This window comes from Delphinus delphis, chromosome 10 (genome assembly GCF_949987515.2).
Source record: "Delphinus delphis chromosome 10, mDelDel1.2, whole genome shotgun sequence".
Classification (NCBI taxonomy): Eukaryota; Metazoa; Chordata; class Mammalia; order Artiodactyla; family Delphinidae; genus Delphinus; species Delphinus delphis.
Window position 1 is genome coordinate 29,620,289 of NC_082692.2, and position 15,977 is coordinate 29,636,265.

At 39.3% G+C, this 15,977-nt stretch overlaps 1 protein-coding gene across 1 annotated transcript in view; it reads left to right on the forward strand.

The window, feature by feature from the left end:
• The window catches only part of CYP39A1 (cytochrome P450 family 39 subfamily A member 1), an 83,424-nt gene that overhangs the window by 41,709 nt on the left and 25,738 nt on the right, over positions 1-15,977 (forward strand). Inside the window, exons 9-10 of the mRNA XM_060021713.1 lie at positions 5,624-5,719; positions 6,565-6,653. Coding sequence (XP_059877696.1) covers positions 5,624-5,719; positions 6,565-6,653 — 185 coding nt within the window. The remainder of the gene's footprint in view (positions 1-5,623; positions 5,720-6,564; positions 6,654-15,977) is intronic.

Genomic DNA, 15,977 nt, shown 5'->3' on the forward strand with positions numbered 1-15,977 from the left:
TCCCGGACCAGGGTTTGAACCCGTGTCCCCTGCATTGGCAGGCGGATTCCCAACCACTGCCCCACCAGGAAAGCCCTGTAAATGGCATTTTTAAAAACTTTGATTCTCCATTGTACATTACTTGTCTGTAGGAATATAGTTGATTTTTGTGTGTTGACCTTGTATCTGCAATGTTGTGACATCAATATAGAAACCTAAGTTTCATTACAGTGTAAATCTGTCATTGAAAACTTTTTTTATACATTATTCTTCACATTTCATGCATCTATGGAGTTTTCATATTTATTTCAAGGCCACATTAATAGTACATTGAGTTGATAGCTTAAATATTTAATTATTTCCTGACTCTTGAGAGTTTAGGTAGTTTTTTTTTAATATGGTAATTATTTGTATCTTTGTGCCTAGTACATTCTCTTTTTTAAGGATCATTGAATTATGTTTTCGTAGTGGATTACTGGTCCAAGGGTATGAACACATTTATGATTCACTGCCTAAAATCCTTTTACAAAACTGGGCTATTTTATAGGTCCACCACCTATGGATTCCCAATAAAAAAATCTTAATTAAAAGTAATAGATATCCAAAACCATTTAATAAATTATTTTAAAAATTCATAGTCTCTTACTTCTACCTCCTCACACCCACATGTTCTTCCTAGAGGACACGAGGCTCAGAAGCATCCGAGGCGCCTTCCAAGCCCTCGCAGCTGCAGTTATGCCTCTCTCAGTGGTAGAGCAACCCCACAATCACGTACTCAGGCTACTATCATCCCAGAATGCTCCAGCATTTCCTTTCATTATTTTTCACATCTCTTTTTAATATTTGTAAAAGGTGCAGTGTTTCCTGTACCTGCTATTTCTTCTGTACACAAAATAAACACTGCCTTTCCTCTTAGGAGGCCCAAACTAATCACTGTGATGTTCACCCTACAGAGTTGAGACTTTAAAAATAATAAATGGAACAGGTTTTTTTTTTCTTATTACACAAGCAAAGCATGGTAATTAGGGGGAAAAAAGACCATAAAAAGAAGCTAAAGGAAGAAATTAAAAATTGCTTAGAATCTTGCAAGTTAGAGATAACCACTATGAACATTTGGTATTATTATAATTTCAGAATTTTTTTCTGTAATATGTGCATTAAAAAAATAAATTGGGGTCACACAAAGCTAGTTTTCTCACAACCTGCTTTTATTTTATTTAATAATAGATCCCAGATAGTTTTCTGTATCAATAAAAGATATCTACATCATTTTGAATTACAGCATAATCTAATATATGGACATCAAATAAATTTTAAAATCTGTTCAATGTTCTTGAATATGTACGTGGCTTCCATTCTTTCACTATTATAAATAGTGCAAAGATTAACATTCCTGTAGCTAAATATTTGTGCACTGATTATTTCCTTAGTATAAATTCATATGACTTGGTTCTTTTAAACTTCAAGTATTTTCTAAAACAGGTGAAATGTCTTTGCTGAACATATTAATATGCTCCCAGGAATTTGGATCATAAAAATCATTTCAGATGGGATCATCTATGTTTTGACCAGTTGGACAACAGGTCAAGATTCCTTGCTATGAATGCTAGAAGTATTCTCCACTGCTCTTTCCTAATGGAATCTGAACAGGATATTTATTACAGTCTGAACAGAATATTTAGTTTTGCTCCTATAATCATTCCTTTCTATATTTTTTTGGAATAAGTGAGAATGGACAAACTCTGGTTTCTTTGGTTTACTGTATTCCTTCCTTCTCTTTATTATCAGTGTTATCAGTATTTACTATCAGTATTTACTGTATTAGAAACTAAAGCTGAGAAATTGTTAAAATATTTATTTAATAATTCACTTTAAAAATAATAAGAAACCTAATACCTATTAAAATAATTGTGTGGGGGTTTTTTTTAAGATTTTTTTTTTGATGTGGACCATTTTTAAAGTCTTTATTGAATTTGTTACAATATTGCTTCTGTTTTATGTTTTGGCTTTTTGGAGCGAGGCAGGTTGGATCTTAGCTCACCGACCAGGGATTGAACCCACATGCGCTGCATTGGAAGGCAAAGTCTTAACCACTGGACCACCAGGGAAGTCCCCAGATAGTGTAGTTTTATGAAACATAACTATATTTTTCAAAACACACAAAATATAGAAGAACAGCATCATTTTAAGTATTTGCAAATCTCTCTGATGCCTTTTGCTAATAGAAGCAATCTGAATTCCCATATATGTGTCTGCATTCAGTTGTTGTGATATATTGTTTCCTATTAATGGAAATGAAGAAGAGTCAGCCTCTCACAGACATGTAACCAAAAAAGGAAGGAGTATTTTATTAGCCTTTTCAGATATTTCTGTGGCTATTCTTTGATACTACACTAAAACTCAACAGAGGTACTTTCTTAAAAGTTTGTTGCAATCTGAAAATATATTAATGAATTTTTTGTACTCAGTTACATTAAAATCCATTGGTCTATCCTATACTTTGAATGAGTCTTTTACCCAGGAATGGTTTTTGATCTGGCAGATTCTCTGACAATGTCTTGGGACTCCCAGAAGACCCTAAGCCACCTTTGAAAGCCACTGTTGTGGAGAGAAGAGGGCTTCTTATGTTTAGGATTAATCAATGAAACCACAAAGCAGATGAACAGACTGTACCATATCAAAATTTAACGTGTCCTGTTTTTTAAAGTATAACGTAAATTAAATGTCAGCCAAAAATTAAGAATAAATGTCAGTATAAGTACAATTCAAGAGTTAATAATTATAATATTTAATGAATTCACAGATCCATAAGTAAAGGACTAATATATATATATAGATAAATGAGGATAGGACATGAACACAAAAGTTTTATAGAAGAAAATAACAACATGGAAAATACTCAGCAAAGACATAAACTTTTAAACAGCAATCAAAAAAAAACTATTTAAAATGTCAGATTAGCAGATGAGAGGGCAATGAAATTGATACTCTCATATATTTAGTTAGAAACATATCTTGCTACAAAATTTGAGGAAACAGTTGAGCAACATATATTAATAGCCTTAGATGTTCAGAAGACATAGGACATGTATATTCCTATGTCTTCTGAACATATATGTTAAAAGATTTTATATGGACAATGCTTTGTGGAAGAAGATGTTTGTGATGGCATTATTTATTATAGCAAAAATAGTAGAGAACGATTGATTAAGAAGCCACTGGAGAGAAAATTATTTTAAATGAGTATACAATATAAAAATAATACTTATGCTATAATATCAAGTGAACAATATAAGAGTCAAAAATTATTCAGTAGGATAAAAACAATATGTATATACTAGGTATTCATATATGTAAACAATATCAGTATATATAAACAACAGACTATATTTAAAAACAACAATAAAAAAACCGCAAAGCTAAACTACTGTTATTAGGTAAAAGTACTGGAGGGAAGTCTAGCCAACTGATAACTGTCTTTTGTTGCCAGCTCTCTTGTTGTTTTCTTTTCTAGTTTTTTCTATTTTTCTGAATTTTGCAAAATTTCTAGAAAGCAGTTTTTATTACACAAAAGAATATACTTTTAATTTTTAAAGTACTTTTTTTTTTTTTTTAAGCAACTAACACCAACCAAGCTCCTGGCCAAGAGCTAGAGAGAAAGAATGTGCTTTGGGGCTCCTCTGATGGACGCTTTGCCTTTACAGGACTCCTCTTTGCTTGAAGTAAGAGTCTGCATTCCTTGCACCCACTTTGGTCTTAGCATCCTTCTTGAGTTACAACAGAGAATCCTTCTTCTCTTCCCTCGTCAAGAAAAGCCAGTCTCCGGACTAGCAGATGAAGTTCATCTGGCCTCACAGCATCCCTGTGGGGTGGGCTGGCCAAGTTCACTTCTGTCTACCTGACAGGTGTCATTATTGCCAACACAGGGAAGCTGTGAGTTCCACTTCCTAGTGATCCATGCCCTGGTCCTCTGACTATTTTGTCTCCCTCTTGATCTTTCTCTTCATGTGCCATGTTAACAATGACAGGACCGTCTGGCCCAGACATAACGATGTCCGTTTGCTCAGAGGATTCCTTTGATACAACCAGCTCTCACACCCTTTTCTGCCACTCACCCGCCTGGCATTTGCTGCTGCACCAGGAACTTCTGTCTGGTCTCCTCCCTGTTGCTAGTGTGAATGCTGTTCCCGAGGCTGCCTTTGAAGTCTTCTTCTGCTACCCTGCTTTGTAGGCTGCAGCAGTCAGCATCTCCACATCATGATCCTAGGTCAGCAGCCACTGAAGAGGGCTGTGGGGAGGGTGGGGGGAGGGGCAGGGCAGCAGTTGCCCTGACAGGATGCCTGGCCCAGGGCTGCCCCCAGACATATCACGGCCCTCCCCAGCTGATTTCAGAGCCAATCATGACCCCTCTAGCCTCAGTTGCAGCAGAGGTAGAACAAACACACGAGACTGGGATCTCACAGGTCTTTTCCACTTTAAAAATGGTAAGAGGGCATGAGCAAGTCTCCATCTCTTCCTATCTTGACCTGACTCTCCAGCAATCCTGGCACTGAAATTACCAAACTCAAGCAATACTCAGCAACCATCGGAGTCAACAGGGGTTCTCTTGGGTTAAAAAACGATGGCCCCTCCCCATACTCCACTCCCTGCTCACATAAAAAGACATGTTTTCAATTGGAACATGCTACTGTTGTAGATACGTAAACTTAAAGTAAGTGTTTTGCAGATATCTTGAGGATGCTTCAAAATTACGCAGGATTAAACAGATGTGGCTTCTGATGCTTGGCAAAGGGAGTTAACTGATAAAACGTCTTCACCTCAGTAGAGATGGTAGCTCTCTAGCGATCTCACAAAGGCAAAGAGCGATCTCTTTGTCCTCTGGTTCCTGAACAAGACGATGTAAAGATGATTTTGTGAAATAGTTTTTAGTCCTTGGTATAGTTTATATATCATGAAAAGCTATTATAATGTGAATGGAGAAGGACCATGCAGACTCTGCTGCTTGAGGAAACATACTGTTTATCATCAGTTTCACAACCACTGAGACCTCAAATGTGAAACCAACCCAATAAACCCACAACAACTTGCTTTGTCCTATGTCTTCCTAAGCAGTTGTCTTCAACTTCTTTCTGCCCTAACAGCTGCTGCTAGAGTGAAACAAACAAACAGAATCCACTGCCCCTGCCCTGCCACTGTCATCCGCATCCCCAAAGACAGAACATCCACTGCCCCTGTTCTCAGGGCCAGTATGGCCAGTGTCCTGTCTCAGAGTTAGTTTTTTCTGTTCTAGAACCTGGGAATCCACTGTGGTTTCCATCATCAAGACCACTTCCTGCAAACTCCAATATCAAACATCAAAAGCTGCATTACAGTGGACTTAAAATTTTCACATGTATCTCTATCTTCCTCCATGTAACCAAAGATATATGTATGTATAACTGATCATCAGAATTAGAAATCAGGAATTGCCTACGTTGGAAAATAGAAATGACCCATCTGGGAAAGGGATTTTCTCACCATTGATTATACGATGTATATGTCTTCTCTCTAATATGGTAATATGGTTGTAGGATTATTTTTAATGACCCAAGCTCTCATTAAAGCAGATCTCCAAACATGACTTGGAACCATTTTTCTGTTATAGAATTATACCGTTCCTTCTGGTGACTTGCTGATGTTGTCTCCATTTTGGCTACATAGAAATCCAAAGTATTTTCCTGAACCTGACCTGTTCAAGCCTGTAAGTTGTCTCTTTCAGTATACATTGTCCTTGGATTTCTGCCAGGAGTATGAATTCATAAATGAACTAGGGCTATATCATTAAGCAGCCATATTTCTCCGGTAACTAAGGCTACAAATCCCAGACTAGATTTGTAATATAGATGTCATAACATTTACAAATCAGATAGAAAAGTTTTTGGAATAAGCTTCACCAACTTTAAAATACATTTTTGTCTGAAACCAGCAGGACATGTTAAAAGTAAATATGCTTGGTTCTGATAGAAGCCATATTTCATGTTCTTCAGACAATTGCTTCTGTTACTGGTTTCCAAGGAGTACAAAACTAAAAATGAAGCAAATTAAAACTGTGTTCTGCTATTTCTTAGAACTGGGGAGTTACAGGGCTAAACAAAATCTTAAGAGGTCATTCAGTCCATTCTCTGCCTTTAGGTAAAACTGTCAGAAATGGCATCCAGATGAATGAATTCTGCAGACCAAGCTTTCTCCAACAGGGAGGGCTGTCAGTGCCTCATTACTAAGTTTATTACCAAGGGCAATTTTATGATGGAGCCTGAGGCCTTATTATAAATATTCTTCCTCTTCTGAGGTCAATTCTGTGGTTGATTTACGTTGTCATTTACATTTACCACTTAACAGAGTTCTTTTTAAACCTTTTTATTTATTAGTTCCCATTCCAAAAACATAATTGTGGCTGATATTAATAACAGGTTGGAAAAAATTACCAACAACCCTGCAACTTTATATGCAAGGATTAGCTGTACAAGATCATTTTTAGCCTAGAGAAATAAAGTTAAGCTTATTTATATAAGACTGATTTAGAAAAAAAATGCTTTCTTCCCACAGGAACGTTGGAAAAAGGCAAATTTAGAGAAGCATGCTTTCTTGGACTGCTTCATGGCATTTGGGAGTGGGAAGTACCAGTGTCCTGGAAGGTCAGTGCGACAGCTGGGGCACATTTATCCAGAAAGTCTGCGGAAAGACGAGGGCTTGGAGGGGGGAAGCTTTGGTTTAATCCCTCTTTTCTCTATTATCAAAACTACAGGGAAATCTAGGAGACCACATTCTGTTTGATTGGCCCTCACATTGTGTGATGTCTTTGTGGGAATGTCTGCAGTGGCTTCTGATAGGAGACCTTGTGAGAATAAAATATTATAGTTGCAGCTGCCAGATGAAAGCTGGGTTTGTGTTCCAAATGCTCAGCTTTCCTGTAAGGATAATTTGAAGTGGTTTGAGTTCTACCTTTTTTAAAGATATAGATAGAAGAATAATATTTCTTTAACAACAACATTAGCACAGACATTTGCTGGGATTACAGAATGTCTTTAACTTCGAGCATGACAGCCGCTTACTGGGTGGTTTTTCTTTATTGAATTAGTTTGGTTCTATAAAAAGTTGCCTTTGATATCTTTTTGAGTTAAATGAATGTGGCACCCAGGCCTCCTCTTCAATGTGATGCCCTGTTCTAGTGCAAATTATTTACTGTTTATTTATTCAAAAAGAAACCTTTCTGAACATCTCACCTGTGCCAGGCCCTCTGCTAGGCATTAGGGATAGAGCACTGAGGAAGATGGACATGGTCCCTGACCTCATAAAACTTACAGCCTACATTAAATAAATCCCATTTCCTTGTTGGTGATGGTTCTGTTGGAGAAATGTTGGTACCTATTTGTAACAAAATCTCACTCAGTGAACATACAAATCCTTTAAAAATTCTATATTCGAAATATTGTAGTTTCTTAAGGCAATTGTCTTCATTGTTTGAACATAATTACCAATCCGTATTTGCAATTGTGACTTACCCAACAGCATCCGTTCAACTCCTCCTTTGCTTTATGTTTCATAATATCAACTTGCTTTTCATAATTGACACCTCCCCCAAAATGGTTTTCATTACCCTTAGCCAACCATGGAAATTCTATCTTCCTTCTTAGAAGTTATTCTAGAAGCTGAGGGGTAAGCAGATTTGTGCCTGGTGTTTCCCTGGAGACAACTGTTCGTCCTGGGGTAGGTCCTTGACTTAAACTGGCCAATCAGACTGAAAGGAGAGCTTTTCTTCTTTCACGGTTAGGAAAGTATATACTGTCCTCTCCCATTGGGAGTGAACAAGCAAGCAGGTAGGTAGCTCCAGTTGCTGCTAAGAGCAAGTTCAAGAGGAATAAGCTTTAGGGTGGTTTGGAGTCTGTGGACACAGAGTAGAGGTATGTGAAGAGCTTGGTCCATGAGATGTCACGTGCCACTGAATCATCAGTTTTGAGGAGCTACTCTACTTCCTGTTATGTTAGATAATAAATGCTTTTTATTAATAATATATATTACATATATATGTAATAAATGTTCCCTTATTTTTAAGGCAGCTTGAGTTGGAGGTTTCATTGGTTAGATCTGAAAGCATGCTGACACACCCACCAAAAAACTCCAAAGTTAACATTATAATTGAGTGTCAGATACTTGAAGGGAATAGTATAACCAGCAAAAACAAACAAAACTACAAAAACCCATCATGCTCACCCTTTCTCATATCATTTTTACTTTAGAAGAGCAGTTCTTTTTTTTAAAATTTATTTATTTATTTGTTTTTATTTTTGGCTGCATTGGGTCTTCGTTGCTGCCCGCGGGCTTTCCATAGCTGCAGCGAGCGGAGGCCACTCCTCCTTGTGGTGCATGGGTCTCTCATTGCGGTGGCCTCTCTTGTTGCAGAACACGGGCTCTAGGCGCACGGGCTTCAGTAGTTGTGGCTCCCGGGCTCCAGAGTGCAGGCTCAGTAGTTGTGGCACATGGACTTAGTTGCTCCGCAGCATGTGGGATCTTCCCGGGCAGGGATCGAACACGTGTCCCTCATTGGCAGGCGGATTCCTAACCACTGCGCCACCAGGGAAGCCCAGAAAAGCAGTTCTTAAACCAATAATACAGTTATTATTTTTGTCACCAATATCAATGTTGTAAGAGTAGGTCTTCTAAAAATGTTAGGTATTACTTTTTTTCAGGTCCCTTTATATATATTCCCAGTTGTAACTAAAGAGTTTACTATAAGCGTCTTTGAAATTGAGCTAGAAGTATTTTAGACCAAGAACTGAAATGCTTTGCAATGAAGCATGTAGTATGGGCCAATGGTCAAGGATTAACTGATGACTATGGTTTCTAAGAGGGGCTGTTATGACATTACTGTGATATCTTTTGAGGCTGACAGACATTTGCTGGAGTTTGACAGTAATGGGTACAAAAGAGGGGACCATGATATTTCACCTCAATCAATAGTATATTATTTATACAGAAACTATACATTTTTCAATGTACCGAGCTTATACTATATGTAAGGCAGTGTCCTGGGTACTGCAGAAGCTTTGGGCAAGAGTAAGACATGTTCTCAGCCCTCAGCCCTGGGAGAAGGTGAGGAGGATACCATATCGAGTTCATAAATGACTTCAAGGGACGCAGGGTGAGAGATGGCCAAGCATCACGCTGTGGGAATTCAAGAGAGAGGGTGTATCTGGTCAGGGTGATCTTAGATGATTTTCTTGGGAGAGAGGCCTTTGAAGGGTTGGATGAACTTCCAGACTGAGGGAACAGTGATCGAGGGGTCATTTAGTACAGGGATATGTAGGTTAGGGGTTCTGGTTTTACTGTTATGGAGACCAGATTACAAGTAGTAGCAAGAAGACAGACTCAAAAGGGACATTGGCCCAACCGGAAAGGCCCTTTAATACCCAGGTACACAGCTCACAAAGCACTAATGAAGTATTAAAACGTTTTGGGTAGAGCAGCCTAGAGTGGGGCATGCTGACATTGCATGTGAGAGAGATGGAGTGGTGCAGTCTACCAGATTTGGAAGATGATTAGAAACAGTGACCAGGCGAGAGGTGGGGTTTGAGGAATGCTGTAGCTTTGAATCTAGGTGGCTGGAAGAGATGGTAGAAATAGAGAAATTAGGAACAGGAGCAATTTTGGGGACAAGATATTAAGTTTTCCTTTGAAAACTTTCGAGTGTGAAGTGCAGCAAAACATATACCATATAACCAAAATCTACAGGTTAAATACGAAGGTTGAATAAATATGACTTAATTTTTAAAAACCTACTTAATCTAGTTTTCCACTAAGCTTCTATTTTTAATAGTTCATAATTTTCCTGTTACTTATTTTAAACAGCCAACTCATGAAACATTTTTTTAAAAAAACAGAAAATTGTTCAAGAGGGTGAATGACTTCATTTGGACAACATATGCCAAGATAGATCTTTGCACTAGAAAGTTAATCCCACAAACCCTTAGTATAATCCCTAGAAAATCGCACCCATTCTTAGTTCGTGTACCTCAAGCCAATTTATTTTCTCATGTACCAAATACTCAGTGAGTCAGAGAAAGTTGCCTGGGAAGTAGATGACAATCAAAGTTTGTCAAGAAAACAGTCTTGTGGCCTCGCAGCTGTCGCCCCTTGGTGTTCGGGCCACTGAGGCAGTCCGAGAGCCCCTCTCCCAAGTGAACACTAAATAAGAACTCAGTGTTGCCATCGGCTGTGAACCAAAAAGCAGAATGGAAGAGCTAGAGGTCCTCCTCAGAACGATGGGAGTTCAGAAAATATACGTGGAGGGTGAACCCCTTGCTAGGCACTTCCCTGTCGTGGAAGGGACCCCTTCCCAGGAAATCTACTGCTGGAGAAGTCCAGTGATTTTGCAGAAAAACCAACAGGAGAAAGCACATGAACTACTAGACTTTACCAGCCACGGTAGTATGGGAAATGAAGAGTGGACATTCTCCTCTTAACTGTGAATTTAGATGGAGGAATGGGACAGGGGATTTCCAGTGGGCGTCTCTGAGAGTTGATGATCTTAGCAGAAAGGGATGTGCTTGCCATCCCCACCCCCTGGAACGCACACCAAAGCCAATAGCCCTGATTTTCCTTGGTTCCCATCCCTGCAAGAGGATCCCAGTTGGCTGTATCATTGTGCTAACTGATATGGGTTAAATTCCAATGTAAAACAATAGCCCTCATCTTTGGCAAGATAACCCCCTTACAAAGGTATATGCTTGGATGAGAAAAGGGTGTAATAAGAGGAAGGCTGCAGTACTTGAGACATGGAAATGAGGCATGGATTCCTCGGGGATAAAAACTGTGATTTCTACTTTTTTGTGTGTTTGGGTTCTTCATGTATCCTAGGGCAGTACAAGTCATAAAGTCATGAACTAATCTGGAATTACTCATGAAAATCACATTGCTGTTGGAAAATTAATTCAAACATAGGTCCAGCTGATAGTAGGTTAGTAGTACTATTATTCAACCCACCAAATATCTCTTGAGCACCTAGTGTTAATATGATTTCCTTCATTCGGTAAATATTTATCAATTGTATGCTATATGTCAGGGTAGAGTTCTAGGAGCTACCTTGGAAAACAAAATAATGGATGAAGTCCCTTCCCTCAAGGAGCTTATAATCTAACTCAAGACACCTTATGAAACACTAGGGAGATTCAAAGGCACATAACATTCCTGAGTTGCTTATAATGCAGTTGGAGAGATGAGACACAGCAGCATGCAAAACAAGCTCTACTGAATAGCAGGAGACGGCGCTTGAGAAATGCCAGAGGACTCATCTATGTCATAATTGTCATAGGAACTCAGAGGGAAGGGCACTGGAAAAGGCTTTATGGGCTAGATGAGAATAATTAGTAAACAGAACAAAAGACAGCATACCTTCCTGAAAGGCAGTGGTATCAAACGTTGAGGGTAGAAATAAAATTAAGTGCTCGCAGGTACCTGTGTGTTAGTGGTAGCAAGGCAACTCTATATTTGGGGTTTGTGAAGCTCTGAGTACAGTAGTTTCTATATGTTTATTATATTAACGATGATGTAATTTTAATAAGTGTGCCTTATTCAGTAAACCAACTTTGCGCAATCTTGTATTTGAGAAGCATTATACTTAGAGGTAGCTGAATGCTCTAGAGGAGTGAGTAACACCAGTCCCTCTGGATTTCATGAGAAGTTACGAATTCAGTTCATTCTGAGGAATTTGTTACATAAACAAATGCATCCCCTCAACTCCCGTTGGTAAATGGAACGGAATGAACTGGATTTACTAACATAATATTGCCCTAACATTTTCACTATGGCCACGCACACGTCCTGGAGGGGATGTGAAAAGGGTCGAGAGTGGGAAGAGCAGATGTAGTTAACTCCAAGACTGAGCGAGGCTGCCAGGTCCTTTATTAACTTCTAGCCATGCTTCTCTCTCCTTTCTGCTTTACTGAGGGGCAGTGACTCGCTCAGAGGAGCACAGAAACCATTGGTGAAATCGCAGTCATTACTTTCCCAGCCATTTCATTCTGACACTTCATTATGAGGCTAAGATTTAAGTCTGTCAAGAACAGAAGCAGCAAATTCCAGAGTGATTTTTTAAAATTTATTTTTTATACAACAGGTTCTTATTAGTTATCTGTTTTATACATATTCGCATGTATATGTCAATCCCAGTCTCCCAATTCATCCGATCACCATCACCTCCCCACCCCCGCTTTCCCCCTGTGGTGTCCATACGTTTGTTCTCTACATCTGCCTTGCAAACCAGAGTGATTTTTGATACTTAGGCCAAAGTGCTTCTAAAATAAAACATGTTCATTTCTGCTCCAAAAATGCCAGAAAGGACCCTCTTTTCCTTCATTTACCAAATAGATCGTTAGCCTCTCAGTCGTGCACAGGACACCTGCACAGGATTTGTAGCTGGTGGAGAGGAAAAAAGGGCACTTTGGGCTGGGTATCTCCCCACCACTTTTTTTTTTTTTCATGGGCTTTCTCCCCTCATCACACTGAGTTACTGCTCTTTGATGAGTTTGGTCTCTTTGTTTTTCAGAAAGAAGTTTCAGCTCCTAGGAAAAGAGGACTGGCATTAACACTGTGCTATATCACGGTTGCCCATGGGTTATTATCTCTCCATCGTTAATGTCTTCTTCTTCCTTGCTAATTGCCCTGATTTTCATTTGGAGATTCGTGGGATGCTGAGGTGCTGATTCCGCCCCCAGCTCTATAGGAGTGAAGCACTGTTCCCTAAGCCAGTTCTCACATCCCATCCCTAACCCTCCCTCCCTTCCCATAGTGATTGATTTTAGTCTTGCCTTGTGTTTCAAGCAGTACAATTAACTACCAAGTGAAAGCTTCTGTTGAGACTTCTGGGTCAGAAATAATCATTCCCTGTAGGATGTGAATAATGAAGCACTTGGCCCCAGAAACTTTTGAGACGGTAAAAGCAGGATGAAGTTGTACCATAGAGCAGAGCAGCAGAGGCGAACTGGCTTCTTGGTAACATCGTTGAGCCGTTGGAGTGATCTCTGCCTGAGGCCAGCACCAGCTCGAGGTTTTTCAGGTACATAAATCGATACAGTCCCTTCAATACAGAAACCAGTCTAATGGGGTTTTCTGTCACTTGCAACCAAAAGCGTCCTAAGTAATAGATAATTTCCTTAAATGCAAAAGCTTTCTTTCAAGATCTGTTGAACTCCATGAAATACTGTATTAACATAGACTGACCACATCAGTTAATAGCTTTCTAAATGGCCTGGGCTTTGTAAGGGGGTAGAGTTTCATTTACTCTGGGTATATCACCAAAGCAAACAAAAACAAATGTCACTTCTTAAATTTTTCCTCCTGGAGGGTCTAGAATTTAAGATATAGCACAAGATCAGTTCTATTTGGTGCGTAATTCATCTTAATGAAGGCAGTAATGTTCCTTTGCCCTTTTCTTGAATAAGAAGCTTTAGAAAGAGGTACCCAGCGTCTAGCTCATAGTTCATACATAGGGGAGTTTTTCTTCTAGGAGGATCACCGTTAAAATAATCCTGCCTGCCCCTCTGAAAAGCAGTGACCTCAGAGACAGTACTCCCACTAGGACGTGATTCTCATCTCCCCAGTGAAACAGAAAACGGTGTCTCAAGTCCAGAAGCCCTGAGGTCCTCCAGACCTTTCCTCTTTGCTTCCTCAACTGCTTTCTCTCCAACTTGTCCTCCTTCTAGATACGTCCCATTCCCTTCTCTTCTCTTTCTCACATCTTTTCTTCTTTTCCTGCTCTTCCAGTTTACCCTAATCCTGTTCTTATTTTATTCTGGATTTGCTTCCCTGTGCTCACTCTTCCAGATTTTGCCCACACCATCATTCCCAATCAAACGTTTGGTGCCCCGGCCATAAAGTTTCCTGTGTAGCTGAGGTATTCTCGGTAATTTTAATTTTGTGTGCTAAAACTAAAGGTTTGATAAACTACATCTTTTAACTTATTTTTTCCCTTTCTGCTTGTCAAGTGCCTCTAGATCAGTGATTCTAAAGTATGATCCCCAGACCACTAGTAATAACATTACATGGAAACTTGTAAAAAATGCAAATTGGGCTGCCCTTCCCCAGAACTACTAAGTCAGAAAAACTCTGGGGGTCGACCAAGCAGCTTGCATTTGAACAAGCTTTTCCATGTGATTCTGATGCATGCTAAAGTGTGAGAAACACTGGTCTAGATTATTTTGCCTCCTGTCTTATAGGCTTTTATTTTCCTATAAGATTTCTTAAAGGGGATGAGGTTGTGGGAAAAGTACTTCCCCTTTAACTTGAATAGCCATGCTTCAATGAAGGATGTCTGTGAAAGTATGTCTGTATGCTGCCTTCTCTGAATTCCAGGGCAAGACCATTCTATTTTCATAAGCTGCAGCTGGTAGCAACTAGGAATATACTTCAGAGCCCCTGCTCCTGGTAACAGTGGCAGTTTTCCAGCCCATGCTGGCACTGCCCTCGATGACGTCTAGTAGGAAAAAAAAGAGAGAGATTTTCTTTTAAAAAGGGATTCAGTCTCAAAATCTAGACATCTAATACTAAAGTCCTTTCTTACCGCTAACCCTAGCATTCCGCCTGTACTCTCGGTTTCTCTTCCATATCTCACTGATCTCCTAGGCCTGGGCTTCTGGAGCCCCCTTTGCTCCTCCCTCTTCTCGGCCTGCCCCCAGGTGTCTACTCCCACCTCCTAAACCAGGTCGTCATGCCCCAGATGATGTCATCATTTTCTTACCCTTCCCCCAGCTGTATTACCTCTTCTTTCAATCCATCTCACTCACTACATACAGATGAATTTTCCTTAAATAATTAGCTCTAATTGTCACTTTCTTGTTAAGACTCTGGCACCACTGCCTGCCAGCCAAACTCATCAGCCTAGGACTCCAGACCCTCCAAAAATTTGACACAAATACATCTTTCTGCACATCTGGGAATGCCCACCCCAGAGGGTCTACCAGTTGTCCCCTGATTACCGTGCCCATCCCTCCCCTCACTCTCACTCTATACTGGGTCTGGAATGCCCCTACTCAACATGTCTACTTATTGGAACCTGTCCTTCCATCCAGGTCTAGCTCAGGTGTCACCTCCACATAGAGTTGGTCAACTCTGGGTTACACGGCTTGCTCCAGACCCCACATCTCCAAAGCCCTTCTGTTTCCACATGTATCTTACATTGTTACCTTTCCCATCTCTCCATGTGCATTACTAGCAACGTGAGGGTAGAGGCCAGGTTTTGTAGGACTTTGTGTTCTGTGTAGCTTGAGCATTTATTTACCCGTGGGGAAAACACACAAGTACTCAGCATTTAAGGAATTTTCAGCATGTTTATATTTTAATGAGCTTTATTTGTAGATGTGTAATGTTCTTGCAAGTGTAAAAAATACATATTATAAATAATATGCCTCATTATGTTCACTGTTTTGACATTAGAAGTATTAAGAGAACATTCCCAGCATGAACACGGCTCAGCTTGCTTCTGAGGCGCTTTTGTAAAGATACGGGTTTATGAGGCTCGTTTTCTTTGGAGTGACGGAGCTTTTAATGTCACAGTTACGTATGTGTTAGTCCCTGATGTTTTAGACATTGAACAAAATTCAGTAACCTGGTAAAGGCTTGAAAGCACAATTCATTTTATTTTATTTTATTTTTTTCACAATTTATTTTTTGCCATTGCAAAAATATGAACTTTATTTCGTGGATAATTTAGGTAATTCTGCTAGACTATCCAAATATTTGGATTTGGAGAAAATAAGAGTTTTAGCACATCTTACTTTATTATCTGTATTATTAACTCAGCTTACTTTTTTTTAACCAGAATATCAAAATGTTTAGAAATGATAGTAAATGTAATATTAATAGTTATACTATTTCAATAACTAATACTAATTTAATAACTGAACTAACTTAACCCTCAAAAATAAAAGAAGAAAAATACTAAAGCCTCACCATGCACACAGTGTTAG